General features: G+C 45.2%; 1 protein-coding gene across 1 annotated transcript in view; it reads left to right on the top strand.

Annotated features, from left to right (window-relative positions):
• The first annotated feature begins 10001 nt into the window (after window positions 1-10001).
• The window catches only part of LOC121270302 (zinc finger protein 420-like), a 56634-nt gene continuing 45800 nt past the window's right edge, over window positions 10002-20835 (top strand). The window contains exons 1-4 of the mRNA XM_041175609.1: window positions 10002-10084; window positions 11115-12211; window positions 12468-12678; window positions 14077-14810. Of these exons, the coding sequence (XP_041031543.1) occupies window positions 11457-12211; window positions 12468-12678; window positions 14077-14810 (1700 nt within the window). The 5' untranslated portion in view covers window positions 10002-10084; window positions 11115-11456. The remainder of the gene's footprint in view (window positions 10085-11114; window positions 12212-12467; window positions 12679-14076; window positions 14811-20835) is intronic.

The raw sequence follows: 20835 nt of genomic DNA, 5'->3' as shown, positions 1-20835 counted from the left end.
TTAGCAACCGAACATCCCTGAGGAATCTATCTCCCCTGGCAGTCCCACACATTGGGAATTTTGGGGCTTAACTGGGCTAAAAACTACACAGAATATTCTCCCCCATCCCCATTCCTTTTCAAACTAATACAACAATAAAGATCCACTCAGGAGGCCAGGGACAGGCAAGGGCATCTAACTCCAATCCTGAGGCAAATATTCGAAATATTATGTTGTTTAAATAGAATATGTGCAGAGAGAACCGAAAAAGAATTTCATACCGTTGAGTTTTTGCCAGGATGCAGGAAAACACATCGACAGCAGCTTATTAATGGTGGCCATCATTCCCACAAGTCCACGCGCCCAAGAAACTGCTCTATCCAATTCGCTCCTTTCCCCCGGCACTGAGAGTGAGCATGCTCTCCAGGGCCAGCCGCGGGGCATTCTGGGTAGCTCCTTTGTTGTGATAAAAACAAAACACTGCTGATGCTGGAAATCCAGAACAAAAACAGAATTACCTGGAAAATCTCAGCAGGTCTGGCAGCATCGGCGGAGGAGAAAAGAGTTGACGTTTCGAGTCGTCAACGCTTTCCTTCTCCGCCGATGCTGCCAGACCTGCTGAGTTTTTCCAGGTAATTCTGTTTCTGTTTTGGATTTCCAGCATCCGCAGTTCTTTGCTTCTATCCAACTCGCTCCTTTCCCCGGGCGCTGAGAGTGCGCATGCTCCCCAGGACCAGCCGCGAGGCATTCTGGGCGGCTCCTTTGTTGCGAGTCGGACTCGGTGGAAACTGGAGAAGAAACCGGGAGGCGGTGGCGAGCATGGGGGAGGCGCTGCAGCATCGCTTTAATGGGCAGACCCGACTCCCAGCCCGGGGAGATCACCGCACTGCCGCCGGGCACGGCCGCTCTCATTCGGCCTCTGAGAGCCGCACTCGCTGTTCCTGAGGCTGCGCTCGCCCCCCGCTCAGTTTCTCCATTGAATCCAGTTTCTCTCCTTGTTTTTCCCAACTCAGATTCACCGCCTCATTTTCTTTTCTTCCTCTGAGCCCCTGAACTCCATCTGACAGGGTCATGTTGGAGAGCGGGCATTGACTGTCCTGAGAAACAACAGCAAGAGGAGCTCAGAGGCCGGAGGAGCAAAGGGAGGAGCGAGTTCAGTCACCAATCGGGGGGATTGAGGACTGGACCCTGAGTCAGTCAGTCAGGGGAGTCAGAGTGAACCCCTGGGAATTCAGTCATCTCGTAAACAACATTAAATGAGTATCTCTTTTAGCAGCAATACAATTTAACTTTTGTCAATTTTAATTTTTTAAAATTTATTCTTTGTTATCTCAATTCCAGGACATCGCTGCTGGAGTTCCTCAAGGCAGTATCCTAGACCCAGTCATCTTCAGCTGCTTTATCAATAACTTTTCTTCCAGCATAGGTCAGACTTGGAAATATATCACTGTCCCTTCACTGTCGTTGGGTTGAAATCCTGGGACTCCCTTCCTAACAGCACCTACACCACATGGACTACAGCAGTCCAATGAATTGGCACACCACCATCTTCTGAAGGTAATTCCAGATGGGCAACAAATACTGGTCTTGTCAGTGACACCAACATCACATGAACAGATTAGAAAAAAGAAACAAACTAGAATTGACTGTTCTGAATTTCTATCCTGTACTGACTTTTGTGAACCCCTTTTATAGGATATTTGAACAGGAAGATTTGCTGACAGGAAACTCAAACCAAAAACTATGTCAAAATCTGATTGATTCACTTAATACATCAGGAGCTGGATATCATTGAACATTTAATATGGACGGAGAAATGTTTTAACCAATTGCAAAGCCTGATAAAGCATCTCACCATTCATAGTGTGAATAAATTATGTGTGGATGAGGTTTGATCTGACCATCCAACATGGACAGCTACGAGGACATCGGCACCATGGAGAAACCATGGAAATGTAGGGACTGTGGGAAGGGATTTGGTTCCCCAACAAAGCTGGAAATTCATCAACGCAGTCACACTGGGGAGAGGCCGTTCACCTGCTCCGTGTGTGGGAAGGAATTCACTAATTCATCCAACCTGTTGAGACACCAGCACATTCACACTGAGCAGAGTTCAGTCATCTGCTCCGTGTGTGGGAAGGCAGTCAGTCATTGAACTTTCACAGACACCAGCAAACTCACAGTGGAGAGAGGCCATTCACCTACTCTGTGTGTGGGAAGAGATTTACTGAGTCATCCTACCTGCTGACACACTAGTGAATTCACACGAGGGAGAGTCCATTCACCTGTTCCTTGAGTGGGGAGGGATTTAATCAATTGTCTAGGCTTCTGAGACACCAGTGCATTCGCACTGGGGAAAGTCCAAACACCTGTTTTGTCTGTGGGAAGGGATTTAATCGGCCATCCAAACTACTTACACACCAGCGAATTCACAATGGAGAGAGGCCATTCACCTGCTCTGATTGTGGGAAGGGTTTCACTAATTCATCCGACCTGCTAACACACCAGCGAGTTCACACTGGTGAGAGGCCATTCACATGTTCCATGTATGGAAAGAGATTCACTCGGTCATCCCACCTTCTGACACATCAACTTGTTCATACTGATCAGAGACCCTTTGAATGTTCATACTGTGAGAAGACTTTTAAAAGTAAAAAGGATCTGCTGACACACCAGAGAGTTTACACTGGGGAGAAGCCATTCACCTGCTCCGTGTGCGGGAAGGAATTCACTCAGTCAGGTTCCTGACTGACACACCAACGAGTTCGCAAGTGACTGTAGGGGTTGGATTCTGCATTTTTTGTTGTTGCTAATCATGTTCAGGATTGAATTCTTTCATTCTGACATTTGGGTCTGTTTCTGAAGATTTTAATGGACCATATAATTGGGCTGCTGTTTAATATTTTGGATAAATGTCGAATAGAATGTCAAGCTTTGTTTTAAACACATTATTGTAGATTTTTGTCTTTCCCACCTGAATGTTTAACAACACCTGGCTGGAGCTCAGAAAGGACAATCTGGGGGAAGATCATACAGCAGGAACAGAACTTCAGCCTGGACACAGTCCTTCAGGGTCACGCTGAGAGGGACAAATGGCACTTTGGTCTTTCTCATATTTCTTCACTGACAACAAAACCCACATATGGATTAATCCTGAGGTGTGTAAGAAATGTGTCACAGCCGCTTCTGTGCAGTACATACAGTCTAAAGATGACCAAGGTCAGGCTACGTGGAGTCCAAGGCCACATAGAAAAATGGATGGAAAAATACAAACTCACTGTAAATCTAACCCTCTGATTTCTGGTTTGTAACCATCGTTGTTCAAAGCTCCTAGGCACAGAGTAGAAGTTTCCTTTACAACTGTGGCTGTTCAACCTGAGTCGGGCAGACTGGAAACATACTGTTAAATCAGAGATTGATGTAAAACTGTGCTCTGTTCCTGACTGAAACTTAAACACCAGGATTAAGTTTCCAGTTTAAAAGTGACTTGTGATTATTCTGTGAAGTTTTAAAGATGTTTTAGTGACAGTTCTGAATCCACCACTTTAAGCCAACATCAAAAGCAACTTGTATTGATACAGCACCTTTAACATAGTAAAATGCAGTTAAAATATATTGTTTAAAGCCTGTACTAAAATAACATATGGAGGAGTTCACAGGATCCTGTTAACTGCTGGGACAATTATACAACAGACATTTGATTTCCAGATAATGAAGAACCTGCAGCATGTTTCCAGGAATTCACTGTTTTATTCATGTGTGCATTTTGGATCCAAGGATTTTGTTGCAGTTTGCTCAGTATTAACTGCATCAGGTCCTCGTGTCCTTGTTCAGTCTGCAACAGAATTAAAGATTTAATGAACTGTGGTACAAAGTTTTGTTGATTGGGAATTCTTATCAGTGATTTACTGTAATTCTGCTCCCAAATTTTAAAATTAGAATTTCATTTTCTGGGTCCAAATTGTTTACGTAAGTTGTGAATAACAGGGATCCCAGCATTGCTCCCTGTGGAACACCACTTCTCACCTTTTACCTGTCTGAGTAGCTACTCTTAACCTCTTCTCTGTTTTCTATTTTTTCACCTGCTTGCTTTCCATATCAGTGTGTACAATCTACAAGGTGACCAAGTAATTCACCAAGGCTCCTTCAACCTTTCAAACCTTTGAAAGCACCTTTCAAACCCATGACCACTACCATCTAGAAGGACAAGGGCAGCAGTTTGTGGGAACACCACCACCTGGAAGTTCCCCTCCAAGTCACTCATCATCCTGACTTGGAAATATATCGCCGTTCCTTCACTGTTCCTGGGTCAAAATCCTGGAACTCCCTCCCTAATAGCACTGTGGGTGTACCTACACCACAGGGACTGCAGCGGTTCAAGAAAGCAGCTCATCACCACTTTCTCAAGGGCAATGAGGGATGGGCAATAAATGCTGGCCCAGCCAGCGAAGCCCACGTCATGTGAATGAAAAATATCAGGTGGTGTGGAAGGAAGAGCCAGACAACAGAATGGATGGAAAGGTGGCTACAACACCAAAACCAGAGGGTTAGATTTACAGGGAGTTTGTAGGCACCTTTCCATCCATTCTGCTGTGTGGCCTGACCTTCACCCAGACCATCAATATAAAGGGAATTAGCATCATCTGTAATACCAGCAGGAAAGTAGAAGCTGCAATGAGCGAAGGATATTGTCCTGTATTGTGTAAAAACTCCCATCAGGGCTTATCACCTGGGGTGATCATAGACCACTCAATATCTATTGACCACAACTTTCTGTTGCTGCTTCTGTCCAAGGTGTTGTTCATTATAGATTTAAGGTTCAGAGAAAGTGGTGGCATCAGGTGGTCAAAACTGCTTGCAGTCCCTGGAGGGTAATGTTTACATGAATTTCTATAACTTTTTGGTCCTTACAGATGCTGATATTTTATCCCCAGTCTTAGTCAGTCATCAGGTTGGCTGGTGTGAGGCAAAACCTTGTCCACCAGATTGGGAGGAAGTGTATCCATGTGGTTTTGTATGTGTGGCTGGCTCTGTGTGTGTGCGTGTGTGTATGTGTCTTTTTTGGGGGGGGAGGTGGCAGTGTTGGTGTCAGTGTGTGTGTAAAACCAGGCACCTGTGCAACCACCAGGTCCCACTTCCTTTATAGCAACGTGAAGAGATTTTTTTTCCACAACCCTTCCTTTTGCTTCACTATTATCTTCAGATAGTTCACAAATTCCTTGTATACAGCATCCTCCAACACACCTGTGGTCTCCATTTTAAATGCTTCCATTGGCCTTACCAACAGGTAGCTGCTACCACAGGATTCAGTTCTGAAATACTGTCATTCTGATGTTTTTTTATTCCTTCATGGGATGTGGGCTTCACTGGCTGGGCCAGCATTTATTACCCATCACTAATTGCCCTTGAGAAGGTGGTGGTGAGCTGCCATCTTGAACTGCTGCTGTCCACGTGGTGTAGGTACACCCACAGTGCTGTCAGGGAGGGAGTTCCAGGATTTTGACCCAGCAATTGAAGGAACGGTGATATATTTCCAACTATGGTGAGTGACTTGGAGGGGAACTTCTAGGTGGTGGTGTTCCCATCTACCTGCTGTCCTTGTCCTTCTAGATGGTCGTAGTCGTAGGTTTTAAAGGTGCTGTCTAAGGAACCTTGGTGAATTCCTGATGTGCATCTTGTAGATGGTACACACTGCTGCTACTGTGCGTTGGTGGTGGAGGGAGTGAACGTTTGTGGATGTGATGCCAATCAAGTGGGCTGCTTTGTCCTGGATGGTGTCAAGCTTCTTGAGTGTTGTGGAGCTCCCACAACTTGCAGCTTGCACTCATCCAGGCGAGGGGGGAGTCCTCCATCACACTCCTGACTGGTGCCTTGTAGATGGTGGACAGGCTTTGGGGAATCAGGAGGTGAGTTATTTGCCACAGGATTCCTAGCCTCTGACCTTTTCTTGTATCCATAGTATTTATATGGCTAGTCCAGTTCAGTTTCTGGTCAATGCTAACACCCAGGATGTTGATAGTGGGAGATTCAATGATGTAATGCCATTGAACATCTAGGGGTGATGGTTAGATTAGATTCTCTCTTTTTGGATATGATCATTGTCTGGCACTTGTGTGCCAATGTTACCTGTCAGCCCAAGCCTGGATATTGTCCAGGACTTGCTGCATTTGGACATGGACTGCTTCAGTATCTGAGGGATTGCAAATGGTGCTCAACATTGTACAATCATCCCCACTTCTGACCTTATGATGGAAGGAAGGTCATTGATGAATCAGTTGAAGATGGTTGGGCCGAGGACACTACCCTGAGGAACTCTAAGGCTTCCTGGAGGAAGACACTGATCCAGATCTTCCCACCTAATACTAATCCATATTCCCATCTGAGTTCCTGATTTTAATGCGATTGTCCCTTATGCTTGGCATCCTTTCATCTATGAGAAATGATGGGAATGTAGCCTCAGGAGCTTAGTGAGGTCAGATGATATGGTCTGCTGCCTTTCATCTGATGGCTGAACAATCGGATTCTGGGAAGACAAATTCTGTCAAAAGTAGATATTCCTTACTCATGTTGTGGGTGGATATCAGCTGACACCTTGTTTGCCAGGATGGTGTCTGTTGTGGAGATTCTGAAACCACATGTCGCCGTGGTGGTGAACTCCTGCTCACAACTGGCGTTGGTACTTGCATCAATCATCAGCTAGAGTTTCCCACTCATCATGATTAATGTTGAGGACTTTCATTACTCATTTCTGAAGCTTTGAATATGATTATCTGTGTGGTGCAGTGGTTAGTGCTGCTGCTTCACAGCTCCAGAGACCTGAGTTTGACCCTGACCTTGAGTGTCTGTCTGTGTGGAGTTTGCATGTTTTCCCTGTGTCTCTGTGTGTTCCTGCTGGGTGCTCTGTTTTCCTACCACCCTCCAAAGATGTGCTGGTTAGGTGGATTGGCGACAGTAAATTCTCCCCTATTGTGTGTGTGCCCTGTGATGGACTGGCATCCTGTCCTGAGTGTACCCTACTTAGCGTCTGTTGGGATAGGCTCCTACTCCCTGCAACAATGAATTGGATGAAGCGGTTCTGAAAGAGTGATTGTCCAATAGAGAAAACATATTTGACCTCTGTCAACCTGATTCAGCACGTCATTACAGACTACAGGAGATTGTCTTTGAGATCAGTTTTTCCTTTACAGTCTCTGTTGTTCTGAATGATGACAGTATTAACCTTCTCCCTAATCTGTCCTAACCCTTCTGCCTGTTCATTTATTGAAACCAGGGCCTCTCCTTATTCCAATAATGACATTCCCTGTCTGCCCAATTATTCCTTTAAGTCAGCCGTTAGATTGTGTGTCCATTGTTTCATCATATTCCCACATATCACTAACAAATGTTGAAATATTTGCTCCACACCCATAGGGTTTCATCTGTTTAAAGCCACAAACAGAAAGGTCCAGTTTTCTGCTGGAGTTTGAGACAAACCAGCTTTCAAAATGATGCAGACTTTCAGCCAATGAGGGAGATCCCGGACGGATCGTCCCCGCCACTTATTCACTCCGATTGGATGGAGGACCAGCCGCTCCTGCTCAGTCCTCCAGCCCTGCCCCCTCTTCCTATTGGTCCGGAGCTGCCGTCAATCACTCCCCGTGCATTGTGATCTGGAGCGTGCGCAGTGCGGGTGATGTCCATGGACAGACGCTTGTTTGTCTCATCTTCAGGAGGATAAGCGGAGGCAGCGTTAGGGCCAGTGGGTGGGAAGGGAGGCTTCACAAATACCCAGTGGAGGCCGCAAACATCAAAAAAGAAGTTAACTGTCCCGATTTTGCACCAATAATGAGGGCTTTTTTGCAAAATCCGGTCACAGGCCCAAGTTAACGGCCGCCATCTTGAGCGGGTTAATGTGCAGCAGGGCGCATGCGCGGTCATTCATGTCCTTGTCAGCAGGAGGAGAGAATATTGTGAATTGTCATTCAGACTCGAAACGTTAACTGTTCCTCTCCGCAGAGGCTGTCAGACCTGCTGAGTTTTTCCAGCTATTTTTGTTTTTGTTGTGAGTTTCTATCCTGGACTGGAAGGGATGGATTTTGGAAACTCCTTTTGCAGGGGGTTAAAGCGGGGTGTGGAGACAAAAAACTCAAATCAAATATAACATTAAGATCTGACAGAATCACTTGATTCACTATGATCTGGATATTATTGGTTTTTGAGTTTAAGCATCGAGTTCCAGGTCATAACCACTCGTTGTTTAAAAACATTAGTCCTCACATTCACCTGTATCTCTTCCCAAAAGCTTCAATCTGGGTCCAGTAATCGTTTTGCAATCAGCTAAGTTTTTTTATTCAATCACGGGACTTTGGCATCACTGGCTAGGCCAACATTTATTGCCCATCCCTAAATGCACTTGAGAAGCTGGCGGTGAACTGCCTTCTTGAACCGCTGCAGTCCATGTGGTGCAGGTACACCCACAGTGCTGTTCGGGAGGGAGTACCAGGATTTTGACCCAGTGACAGTGGAGGAATGGCGATATATTTCCAAGTTAGGATGGTGAATGACTTGGAAGGGAACTTACAGGTGATGGTGTTCCGATCTATCTGCTGTCCTTGATGGTAGTGGTCGTGGGATTCGAAAGTGCTGTCCAAGGACCCTTGGTGAGTTTCTGCAGTGCACCTTGTAGATGGCACATGCTGCTGCTAGTGTGCATCGGTGGTGGAGGGAGTGAATGTTTGGGATGTGGTTCCAATTAAGAGCGCTGCTTTGTCCTGGGTGGTGTTGAGCTTCTTGAGTGTTGCGGGAGCTGCACTCATCCAGGCAAGTGGGCAATATTCCACCACACTCCTTACTTGTGCCTTGTAAATGGTGGACAGGCTTTGGGGAGTCAGGAGGTGAGTTCCTCACTGCAGGATTCCCAGCTTCTTACCTGTTTTTGTAGCCACAGTATTTATATGGCAAGTCCAGTTCAGTTTCTGGTCAATGGTAACCCCCAGGATGTTGATAGTGGAAGATTCAATGGTGATGCCATTGAATGTCAATGGACGATGGTCAGATTCTGTCTTGTTGGAGAAGGTCATTTGCCTGGCACTTGTGTGGTGCAAATGTTACTTGACACTTGTCAGCCCAAGCCTGGATATTGTCCAAGTCTTGCTGCATTTGGACTTGGACTGCTTCAGTATCTAAGGAATCATGAATGGTGCTATACATTGGTGCAATCATCAGCAAACATCCCCACTTCTGACCTTATGGTGAAAGGGAGGTCAGTGATGAAGCAGCTGAAGATGGTTGTGCTGAGGACACTATCCTGAGGAACTCCAGTAGTGATGTCCTGGAGTTGTGATGACTGACCTCTAACAACCACAACCATCTTCCTATGTGCTAGGCATGACTCCAACCAGCGGAAAGTTTTCCACCTGGTTCCAATTGACTCCAGTTTTGCTCGGGCTCCTTGATGCCACAGTCGGTCAAATGCAGCCTTGATATTAAGTGCAGTCACTGTCCCCTCACCTTGGGAGTTCAGCTCTTTTGTCAATGTTTGAACCAAGGCTGTAATGAGGTCGGGAGCTGAGTGACCCTGGCGAAACCCAAACTGGGCATCAGTGAGCAGGTTATTGCTGAGCAAATGCTGCTTCATAGCTCTGTTGGTGATCCCTTCCATTACTTCACTGATGATTGTGAGTAGACCGATGAGGCAGTAATTGGCTGGGATGGATTTGTCCAGCTTTTTCTGTATTATTTATTTCATACTGTTGAAGAGAGGGGGTGGAGCAAAATAGGGGTAGTCGAAGCTTAGGAGCAATTTGACAAAGATATCTGACACAGGACAAAGGCAATGATTCTCTTAAATGCAAAGGCAGATGTTAACAGTGGCATCAAGGTCAGTTAGCAGAATGTGTTAATAGCAGAACAAGGGTCAGTGCTCTCTGAAAGCAAAACATGAGAATTAGGTACAGACTGGCCCTTTCTGAGGGAGGGCATTGGGAAATAAAGAATTATCAAAGTGGAGTACCAGTGAACCTTTGTTTCAATCCCTCTAGAACAAGTATGTCCTTGCTTAAGTAAGGAAACCAAGACTGCAAACACTACTCCAAGTGAGGCCTCATCACTGCTCTGAATAATTGTAGTAAGTCTTCTTTACTCTGATACTTAATTGCCTATGCACTAAGGAAATACTAGTATGATCAGACAGTCAACATGGTTTTATCAAAGCAAAATTGTGCTTGATAAGTATATTAGCTTTCTTGAGCATGTAACTGACAGGATGGATAAAGGGCAACCAGTAGATGTCTTATACTTGGATTTCCAAAAGGCATTCGACAAAAGGCTGTAGAAATTCCCTTATCAATGACACCAGGAGCCCAGTGCACCAAAATGGGGTGGGGTTGTGCTCTGAGCATGCTCATACCAGCTGATGGAGATGGACTGGGGTGAAAAAGGTGGCTCAGGTGGCCGTAAAAGATTGTGGGAAGAATTGGAGCTGTGCATTGGCCGGGAAGCTTCAGAAACATCTGGCCTAGGCCTGAGACCCACAATAAGAACCTCCACATCGCATGTTTGCAACCTTGGGGCTTTATCCCAGGGACAGGCCCAAGTTAGCAGCCACCATCCTAGTTTAGCGAATGGCAGAGTGTATACACAGCCACCTTGGTGTGGGAATAGAGAGTGAGAGGGTCTTTGTGGTCCCAGTGACCAGGAGAGAAAATGTTTGACTCATTGATTTTATTTGCATTCTGCAATCAGGGGCTGGAGAATTGAACCCAGCCAGAGTAGAGGCAGAAAAGGGAATGGAGGAAAGATATGGTGGCAGTGGCGCTGAAATCCAATCCAATCATACTGGGAGGAGGGAGAATGTGCGCTGTGGGTGTACCTACAGCATATGGACTACAGCCGTTCAAGAAGACAGCTCACCGCCACTTTCTCAGGGGCAATTGGGGATGGGTAATAAATGCTGGCCTAGCCAGTGATACCCAAATCCCATGAACGAATAAAAAAAAAGTATCAAACTGTATGGGACGAGGATTTACTTTGAGAGCTGTGTCTGCCAATTGGAGAACAAGAGAGGAAAAGATGTTCCATAGAAAATGGGATTGTCTGTTCTGAATTTCCATCCTGTAGTTAGAGTGATTGATGACTTGTGTAATCTCCTTTAACAGATAATAAGAACAGGAGGATTTGCAGACAGGAAACTCAAACCAAACTTCACACTGAGATCTGACTCAATTCCTCAGGTCTGGAATATCATCGAACTTTGAATGTGGAAGGAGAAATGTCTGTTCTGTCTGCGGTAAAAGATTTCAAACATCATTGTGACTGGAAAAGCACCGGGACACATACACACTCGAGTGAGAGTGTTCCAGTGAACTGACTGTGGAAAGTTACACAGCCTGAAAAAACATCACACCATTCACAGCGGGGAGAAACTGTACACGTGTTCTGTGTGTGGATGAGGTTTCAACTGATCATCCAACCTGGAGAGGCCCAAGGACACCTGCAGCATGGAGAAACCATGGAAATGTGGGGACTGTGGGAAGAGATTCAGTTGTCCATCCCACCTAGAAACTCATCGACGCACTCACACTGGGGAGAGACCGTTCATCTGCTCTGTGTGTGGGAAGGGATTTACTCAGCCATCCAGCCTCATGTCACACCAGCGAATTCACACTGAGGAGAAACCTTTTAAATGCTCTGACTGTGGAAGAAGCTTTAGGAGCTCCGGCTGTTTAATTCAACATCAGGGACTTCACACAGGGGAGAGACCGTTCACCTGCTCCAAGTGTGAGAAGAGATTTGCGTCTTCATCTCACCTCACAAAGCACCTACGTGTGCACACGGGGGAGAGGCCATTCACCTGCCCTGAGTGTGGGAAGAGATTCAGGTGTTCACCCAACCTCGCTGAACACCTACGTGTGCACACGGGGGAGAGGCCATTCACCTGCCCTGAGTGTGGGAAGAGATTCACTTGTTCATCCCACCTTGCTGAACACAAGCGAGTTCACACTGGAGAGAAACCATTTGTCTGCTCCATGTGTGGGAAGGGATTCACTACGTCATCCCAGCATCTGAACCACCAGCAGGTTCACACTGAGGAGAGACCATTCACCTGCTCCACATGTGGGAAGAGATTCAGTCGTTCATCCACCCTGCAGAGACACCAGCGAGTTCACACTGGGGAGAGACCGTTTCTCTGCTCCAAGTGTGGGAAGGGATTCACTCAGTCATCCCACCTGCTGAGACACCAGCGAGTCCATAAGTGACTACAGGAATTTGATTCTGCTGAAATTGCTGCTGATAATCACATCCAGGACTGAACCATGTTCATTCTGACAGAATCCTGGCTTCCTGAACTGGGGTTTGGTGTCCAATGAATCACCTTTCTGTGTGCCAAGCTCTTGACTTTTCCAGGATAAGAGGAAACTCATTGATCTCCTGTTACCTACTGCTCTGTTTTTGGAACTTGATGGGATAGAAAGCTGACAAACCCCTGGATCTCACTGCCTACATTCCAGGATTCGGAAAGAGGTGGCTGCACCGATATTGGATGCACTGCTTGTCATTTTCCAAAATTCCCTAGATTCTGGAATGGCACCAATGGATTGGAAGGTGGAACATGTAATCCCAATATTCAAGAAAAGCAGGAGAAAGGATACAGGGAAACACAGGCCATTTAGCTGGACATCAGTCATCAAGAAAGCACTGGAATCTATTATTAAGGAAGTGGTAACATTGCACTTAGAAAAGGACAATTTAATTAGACAAAGTGAACATGGTTTGATGAAAGGAGAACCCTGTTTGATAAAGCTGATAGAATTTGTTGAGGATGTAACTCGCCGGTTAGGTAAAGCGGAACCAGGGAATATAGTATGATTGAATCTTCAAAAGTCATTTGATAAGGTGCCCCACAAAAGGTTGCACAAGATCAAGACTCATGGGGTTGGAGGTAGATTATTATTGTGGTTAAAGGATTGGTTAAAGGTCAGAACACAAAGATTAGGAATAAACTTGTCATGTTGAGGTCAGTGGGCAGTTATTCTGTAACAGCTCGAGCAGTGTGACTGGGGCTTCACGTATTTACAGCCTATATTTAGGACTTATTTCAAGAGGGACTGAGTCCCAATGTGTTCAAGTTTGCTGATCATATCAAGTTAGGTGGATAAGTAAGCTGTGAGGAGGACACAAGGAGTCTGCAGAGGGACATGGACAGGTTGAATGAGTGGGCAAGAAGGTGGCAGATTGAGTATAATATGGGAAAACGTGAGTTTATTCACTTGGGTAAGAAGCAGAGAGAAACTGAATATTTCTTGAATGGCAAGAAACTAAATGTTGTTGTTCAGAGGGATTTGGGTTTCCTTGTACAAGAAGCAAAGGAAGTGAACATACGGGTGCAGCAAGCAATTAGAAAATAAATGATATGTTAGTGTTGATTCCAAGAGGATTGGAGTAGAAGAGTAAGGAAGTCTTGCTACAATTGTCCAGGACTCTAGTGATACCACATCTGGAGCAATGTTTACAGTTTTGACCTCCTTACCTAATGAAGGATTCACTTCCTTTGGAGGGATTGTAATAAATGTTCAGTAAATTGATTGCTGGGGTGATGGGGCTGTGCTATGATGAGAGATTGAGTGGACTGGGCCTATACTCTCTATATTTTAATGGAAAGCTCTGAGAATTTTCACTAGATTGATCCCTGGGATGATGGGGCTGTGCTATGATGAGAGATTGAGTAGACCGGGACTATACTCTCTGCAGTTTAATGGAAGATTCTGAGAGGCTGTTTCCCAGGCTTGAGAGTCTATAGCCAGGAGGCATCATCTCCGGCCTTTCAGACTGAAATGAGGAATAACTTCCTTCGCTCAGAGGGTTGTCAATCTTTGGAATTCTCTACTCCAGAGGATTGTGGATGCTCACTTGTTCACTGTGTTAGCGGCTGAGATCGACCGGTTTTTGGACTTGAAAGAAATCAAGGGGTTATGAGGTTTGAGTGGGAAAGTCGAGTTGAGATTGAGGATCAGCCATGATCTGATTAAATGTCAGAGCAGGTTTTAGAGTCTGTATGATTTACTTCACCTCTTATTTCTTACATTCTCCTTTCTATTTCTGGATTATTTCACTTCTCAGACCTTTGGTTACTCTCATGGACATGTCCCAGCTCCCCATACCTTCCAGAGGTTCTCCATCATGCTGGGCTCAACAGCACGGAGACCACCCTCCAGAAAATTCCACTTGGCCAGGCATGTCCCCCACATGGATGATGACAGAATTCCCAAGCAGATTGTCAATGGGGAACTGTCTCAGGGTAAACAACATCAAGGTGGTCAGTTCAAGGACACCCGAAAAAAGAGCCTTACAAACTTGTGCATTGCAGACCACCTCTCAGGAAACACTGCAGCCGACCGGCCCATGTGGAGGCAAACACTGAAATTTGGTTCAGCATGTTTCAAGGAACATCTGCTCCAGACTCACAACATCCGATGTGCCCAGAGGTGGAGCAGCTGCAGAAGTTCCCCCAGGCACCAACAACAACTTGAACTGTCAGTTCTGTGGACATCCATGTCAATCCCACATTGGACTCTTCAGTCACGAGAGGACCTACAGAAAATGATGAAATCGTTTACAGCTTGGACATACTCGAACAACGAGGAGCCTACCCCAACATTATCCCTGTTCTCCGGATCGGGGAACTATACTCTGTATGATTACAGTGCTGTTAATAAAGTCAGGAAAAGACAACCTGTTGTTGTGAGCTTGATTATCTGGTGGCTGAAACCACAAGATTCAACATTTAGAGTCAACAAGATGAACAAGGAAACACATCACAGTTCAATATTCCAGCTCAATATTCCCAGGAGAAAGTCTGTCATCTAACACCTCGAGTGGACAGAACAGAGAAAGATCCCAACTGTAAGAAACCCTCAAATCATTTGTAAATGTCTTTGAAATGGTGACAGGTTCCAACAGTCAGTTTCCATTACACTGAAGTCAATGGAAGTTGAGAGCGCGGTTATTCTATAATTATAAAGAACACTAGTTAGATCACAGCTAGAGTACTGAGCACAGTTCTAGTCAGGGGCCCAGATAGAGTGGATAGGAAGGACCTATTTCATTAACAGAGAGGTCAATGACCAGGTGGCAGATTTTTAAAGTCATTGGTGGAAGGATTAACGGGGAGTTGAGGAATGTTTTCACCCAGAGGGTGGTGAGGGTCTAGAACTCACTGTCTGAAAGGGTGGTAGAGGTAGAAATACTCACATTTGAAAAGTACTCCAAAATGCACAGGAGGTGTAGCTGTAACCTACAGAGCTAGGGATCAGGAGCTTGAAAGTGGGATTAGACTGAAGAGCTCATTTTCAGGTGGCACAGGCATGATGGCTGAATGGCCTCCTCTGTGCTGTAAATTTCTATGATTCTGTGCTGACAAGTAGTCCTCATGTTTTTATCCGAGACAGGCCTCAGCCCAGTCATTTGCTTCACATGTTGATGTGATTGTTCGAGCTAGGAGTCTGGAATCTGTGGTCAAAGGTTGTAATTATTGAGACAGACCCTAATTGAAGAGGGAAACTGAGAAAGGAACTGACTTGCTAAGGAAACTAAGACTGAACCTGGTTAAAATCATATAAGAGGACACAGAGAGCCCTCAGAGCTCAGTAGTAGATGATGTTCAGTGCTGCTGTACAGGCAGGCTGAAGAAGATGGAGACTCGAAACAGAAGCTGAGAATAAGGAAATACACAGTTTCTGCAGCTGTTTCTGTTACTTGGTGGATCTACACCATCCAGACCGTTGTAAGCAGAGTTGAGGTGGTTCCGCAGATGTGTGTCATTTTTGGTGAAGACCATGCCTGTGGAACTCAGGTTGGTTGTGCACTGTCGTCGGCTGGAGATCAGGCTGCATCCTAGAAGAAGAGGAGCTGAAATTCCTTGTGAGGAAGACAGTGTTCTGAGTTGTGACTGAGACTGATGACTTATAAGCGAGATGCACTGCCAAGTCAAATCATAAGACCTGTCTTAATTGTATCTGCCATTTAATGTGTAATTTATCATTTATAATTGACCATGATTTGCCTTTTAATTCATGTTGAACTAATGTTGACTTTGTGTTTTAGAGTATAGATGATTAACTAAGAAAGTGTTCAGTGTTTGCTTTGCTTGACTCCTGTACAGTAAAAATTCTTCTGTTTAAATTGTGGAATCTTGTGTCTTCGTTCTTTCCATAAATAACTGAGATTTCAGATTTCTTCTATTTTGAATAACAAGTTACTGGTCTCTCCTGAGATTATGGCAGGTGCCAGGTATCAGGAGCAGTAAATAAAATCTAAATGTCAGTAAGCAGTGATATGATTTATCTGTATCCAGTTCTATTTGAATACCGTTTGCTGAATGGGGCCCTCGCCCAGTGCTCAGAATTGAACACAATATTTGAGCTGATCAGGGATTTATAAAGATTCAGGATAACTTCCTAGTTTTTGTATTCCTTGCCTCCATTAATAAACTGAGGATCCCATCAGCATTTTTTAAAACAGCTTGATCAACTTGCCTTATCACAATGAAAGAAGTGTGTCCATTCACCCCCAAGTGTTTTGTTGCTACACACTCTGTTTCACTTGTACTATTTAGTTTATGCTGCATCTCCTCATTCTTCCTTCCAAAATGCAACACTGACTGTGAATCACTTTGGGATGTTCTGAGGGTGTGAAAGGTGTTAAATGAACACAAGAATTTTCTTTCTCTTTTACAGCTGATTTAAAGTTGTAGATTTTTCTCCAAAGATTAAATTTGGATCGATTAACTATTTTACTGCACAAACAACTTCAGGGAGTCAGTGAATTAAGAGGAAAGATCACAGACAGCGGTTCTTCAAGGTACACTGCAGACCCAACAGCTCAACCAGCTCCTCTCTCAGCTCAGGAGATCTCAACAACCCCACATACTGTCCACAGGGGATTTCTCCTGGTGCAGTGGGACCAACATTCATGCTTTAACTGACACCAAAAAAGCTGGATTAATCGGTCACTGGTCTGATTGCTGTTTCTGGAATCTTACCATGTGCATACTGACTATTGTGAAACCGTAACAAATTGTAATTATATAACATGTTTAATGTAATAAAACATCCCAAGGTGCTTTGGGGGAGTTATCATAAAGAAAAAATTAACACTGAGTCACATTGATTGGAGAGGCATATTTTAACAAGCATTTTTAATCATGAGAGAGAGCTAGAGGGGTAGAGAGGTTTAAGGAGGGAATTTCAGAGTTTCATGCATGGGCACAGGCACCACTGGGGGAGTAATTAAAATCAGGGATGTTCAAGAGGCCAGAATGTGAAGGGTGCAGATATCTCACAGGATGTGTGAAACTGGAGATTACAGAGATAGGGAGGGACAGGGCAATGGAGGAATTTGAAAACAAGGATGTAAATTTTAAAGTCAAGGTATTGCTTGACCAGGAGCCAATGTAGGTCAGTGAGCACAGGGGTGATGGGTGAATGAGACATGGTCTGAGAAAGCACACAGGCAGCAGAGTTTTGGTTAATCTCACATTTCCGTGTTGTGGCAGGGTGATTGTGAGAGGCTGGTCAGAAATGTATTGGAATCGTCAAGTCTAAAGGTAACATGGACATACATGAGGGTTTCAGCAGCAGATGGGGTGGGGTGAAGACAGGAGATGTTATGGAGATTGAAATATCTGGTATTAGTGATGGTGTGGATATGTGGTCAGTAGCTCATCTTGGGGTCAGATATGAGACTAAGATTGTGAACAGTGTGGTTCAGCCTCAGACTGTTCCCAGGAAGTGGGATGGACTCGGTAGTTTGGGAACGGAATTTGTGGTGGTGACTGAAAACAATGGCTTTGGTCTTCCCAATTTTTAATTGGAGGAAATTTCTGCTCATCCAGTACGGGATGTTGGATAAGCAGTTTGATAATTTAGTAACAGTGGAGGAATGGAGAGGGATGGTGCTGAGGTAGAGCTGGGCGTTGTCAGTGTACATGTGAAAACTAACACTGTGCTTTTGGATGATGTCACCTAGTGGCAGCATGTAGATGAGAAATAGGAGGAGCCAAGAATAGATCCTTGGGAACGCCAACTTCAAGGACTTTGGTGAGGAAAGGGAGATTGGAGATGGGGTGGTAATATTTGCAAAGACAGTGGTGTCAAAGGTTTTTTGGGATGGATGATGAGGGTGAATTTAAAGGGGAGAGGGACAGTATCAGAAGAGAGACAGAACCATTAACAATATCAGATAATGTAGGGAAGTTGGGTGATCAGTGCTTTAAGTGGGGAAAGAGTAAAGGGAGAAGAAGGCATGTCTCATGGACAAGATGAGCAATGAGGGGGTATGATGGGAGGTAGGAGAGAAACTGGAGAAAGATGTGAGTTCAGACAAGGGGGAAGTTTAAAGACGGAATGACCCAATGGGCTAATGAAAGGGAGGGAAGCAGCTGATCAGATTGTCTCAATCTTCGTGACAAAGAAGCTCCATGAGAACCTCACACTTGTTGTTGGCGGTGAGGGTGGAGGAGACAGGGGAGAGGGAGAGCACTTCAAAAGGAACTAACTTGTTTCAGAGATACTAAAAATACATTACACAGTGTGGTTATCACAAAGAAAACAAACTTGATTTTTGCCCAGAATATTAGCCTGTATAACTAGTGTGCAGCTTATTAACAGACCAAATGAACACAGTTCAGTCCAGGATGTGATTAACAGCAAAATCCAATCACTGTTGTGACTTGTGAGCTCGCTGGTGTCTCAGCAGGTTAGATGATTGAGTGAATCCCTTTCCACCCTCAGAGCAGGTGAATGGCCTCTCCCCAGTGTGAACTCGCTGGTGTCTCAGCAGGGTATATGACTGAGTGTATTCCTCACCACAGTCAGAGCAGGTGAATGGCCTCTCTCCAGTGTGAGTGCATTGGTGTACAGCGAGGTGAGATGATCGTCTGAACCCAGTCCCACAGTCAGAGCACCTGAACGGTCTTTCGTCAGTGTGAACTTTCTGATGGTACATCAGTTCCGGAGAAGTTTTATAACACTTCCCGCAGTCCAGACATTTAAAAGGTCTCTCGTCAGTGTGAACTCGCTGGTGTGTCATCAGGTTGGAGGAATTAATGAACCCCTTCCCACACACAGAGCAGGCAAACAGTCTCTCCCTAGTGTGAACTCGCTGGTGTGTCAGCAGGGTGGATGACTTAGTGAATCCCTTCCCACACTCAGAGCAGGTGAATGGCCTCTCTCCCGTGTGAGTGCGCTGAGTTTCCAGCTCTGAGGGGTAATTGAATCCCTTCCCACAGTCCCCACACTTCCACGGTTGTGACTGCATTTATGTTTTGACAGGCCAGATGTTTGGCTGAAACCTCGTCCACACACACGTGTACAGTTTCTCCCCACTGTGAACGGTGCTTTTTCCTTCCATGTTCAAATTCTGATGATATTTATGATAAATTGGGTGACCCTATCAAATCCTGATGTGATGTTTGGTTTCAGTTTTCAACTGCAAATCCTTACTTTATAATGCCCTGTCAAATCGATCGAAAACAGGATAAAGAGGGAGTGAGAAAGGACCCACAAAAACACAAAGGCAGGTTGTGAAATTGAGCTGAATGAATCTGGCAATTTGTGAGGCCGGCACTAGGAAAAAGTGATCATGAAAACTGCTAGATCGTCATCAAAACCCAATTAGTTCATTAATGTCCTTCAGGGAAGGAAACCTGCCACCTGGTCTGGGCCTGCACAAGACTCTGTCCTCTATGGGAGGGGTGAGAGGGAGAAAGAGGTGGGAGAGGCAGGAGACGAAGAGGAATTCTTTATATCGATAACTTGGTCAGAACTACAGAACATCCTAAACCCTCAAACCCCACCACCTAGAAGGACCAGGGTATCAGGTGTATGTGAACACCATCACCTCCAAGTTCCCTTCCAAGACACACACCATCCTGACTTGTCTGACAAACAGTACTGGATGAACAGAAATTACCTCCACTTAAATATTGGGAAGACCGAAACCATTGTCTTCAGTCCCCACTACAAGATCCACTCCCTAATCACTGACTCCATCCCTCTCCCTGGCAACTGTTTGAGACTGAATCAGACTGTTCACAACCATGGAGTCATCTTTAAAACCGAGTTGCGCTTTCAGCTACATACCTGTTACATCCCTGAGACCGCCTGTTTCCACCTTGTAAACATCGCCTGACTCCACCCTAGTCTCAGCTCATCTGCTGCTGAAACTCTCAACCATTCCTTTATTATCTTGAGATTTAATTATCCTAACACACTGCTGGCCATCCTCCTACATTCATCCTCTCTGCAATCTTGAGGTCATCCAAAACTCTGCTGCCTGTGCACTTATTCGCAACAAGTCTTGTTCACCCATCAGCTCTGTCTTTTTTAAAAATTCTTTCACAGGGTGTGGGCATCACTGGCTAGGGCAGCATTTATCACCCATCCCTAATTGGCCTTGAGAAGCTGGTGGGGAGGTCCAGTCTCGTTGCAGTCCATGTGGTGTAGGTACATCCACAGTGCTGTTAAGGAGGGAGTTCCAGCGATAATGAAGGAACGGCGATATATTTCCAAGTCAGGATGGTGAATGACTTGGAGGGGAACTTCCAGTCAGTGGTATTCCCTTTTATCTGTTGCCCTTGTCCCTCTAGATGTTTGTGGCCGTGTGTTCGGAATGCGCTGTCAAAGAATCCTTGTGAGTTGCTGCCGTGCATTTTGTAGATGGTACACACTGCAGCTGCTGTGCATCAGTATTGGATGGAGTGAATGTTTAAGTGACTGGAGTGCCAGTTAAGTGAGATGCTTTATCCTGGATGGTGTTGAGCTTTGAGTGTAGTTGGAGCTGCTCTCATCCAGGCAAGTGGATATTCCAATATTCCATCAC

The sequence above is a fragment of the Carcharodon carcharias genome, chromosome 27, assembly GCF_017639515.1.
Source record: "Carcharodon carcharias isolate sCarCar2 chromosome 27, sCarCar2.pri, whole genome shotgun sequence".
NCBI classification, from domain to species: domain Eukaryota; kingdom Metazoa; phylum Chordata; class Chondrichthyes; order Lamniformes; family Lamnidae; genus Carcharodon; species Carcharodon carcharias.
Note: the sequence above shows the minus strand (reverse complement) of the source record. Positions and strands in the feature narration are given on the sequence as shown.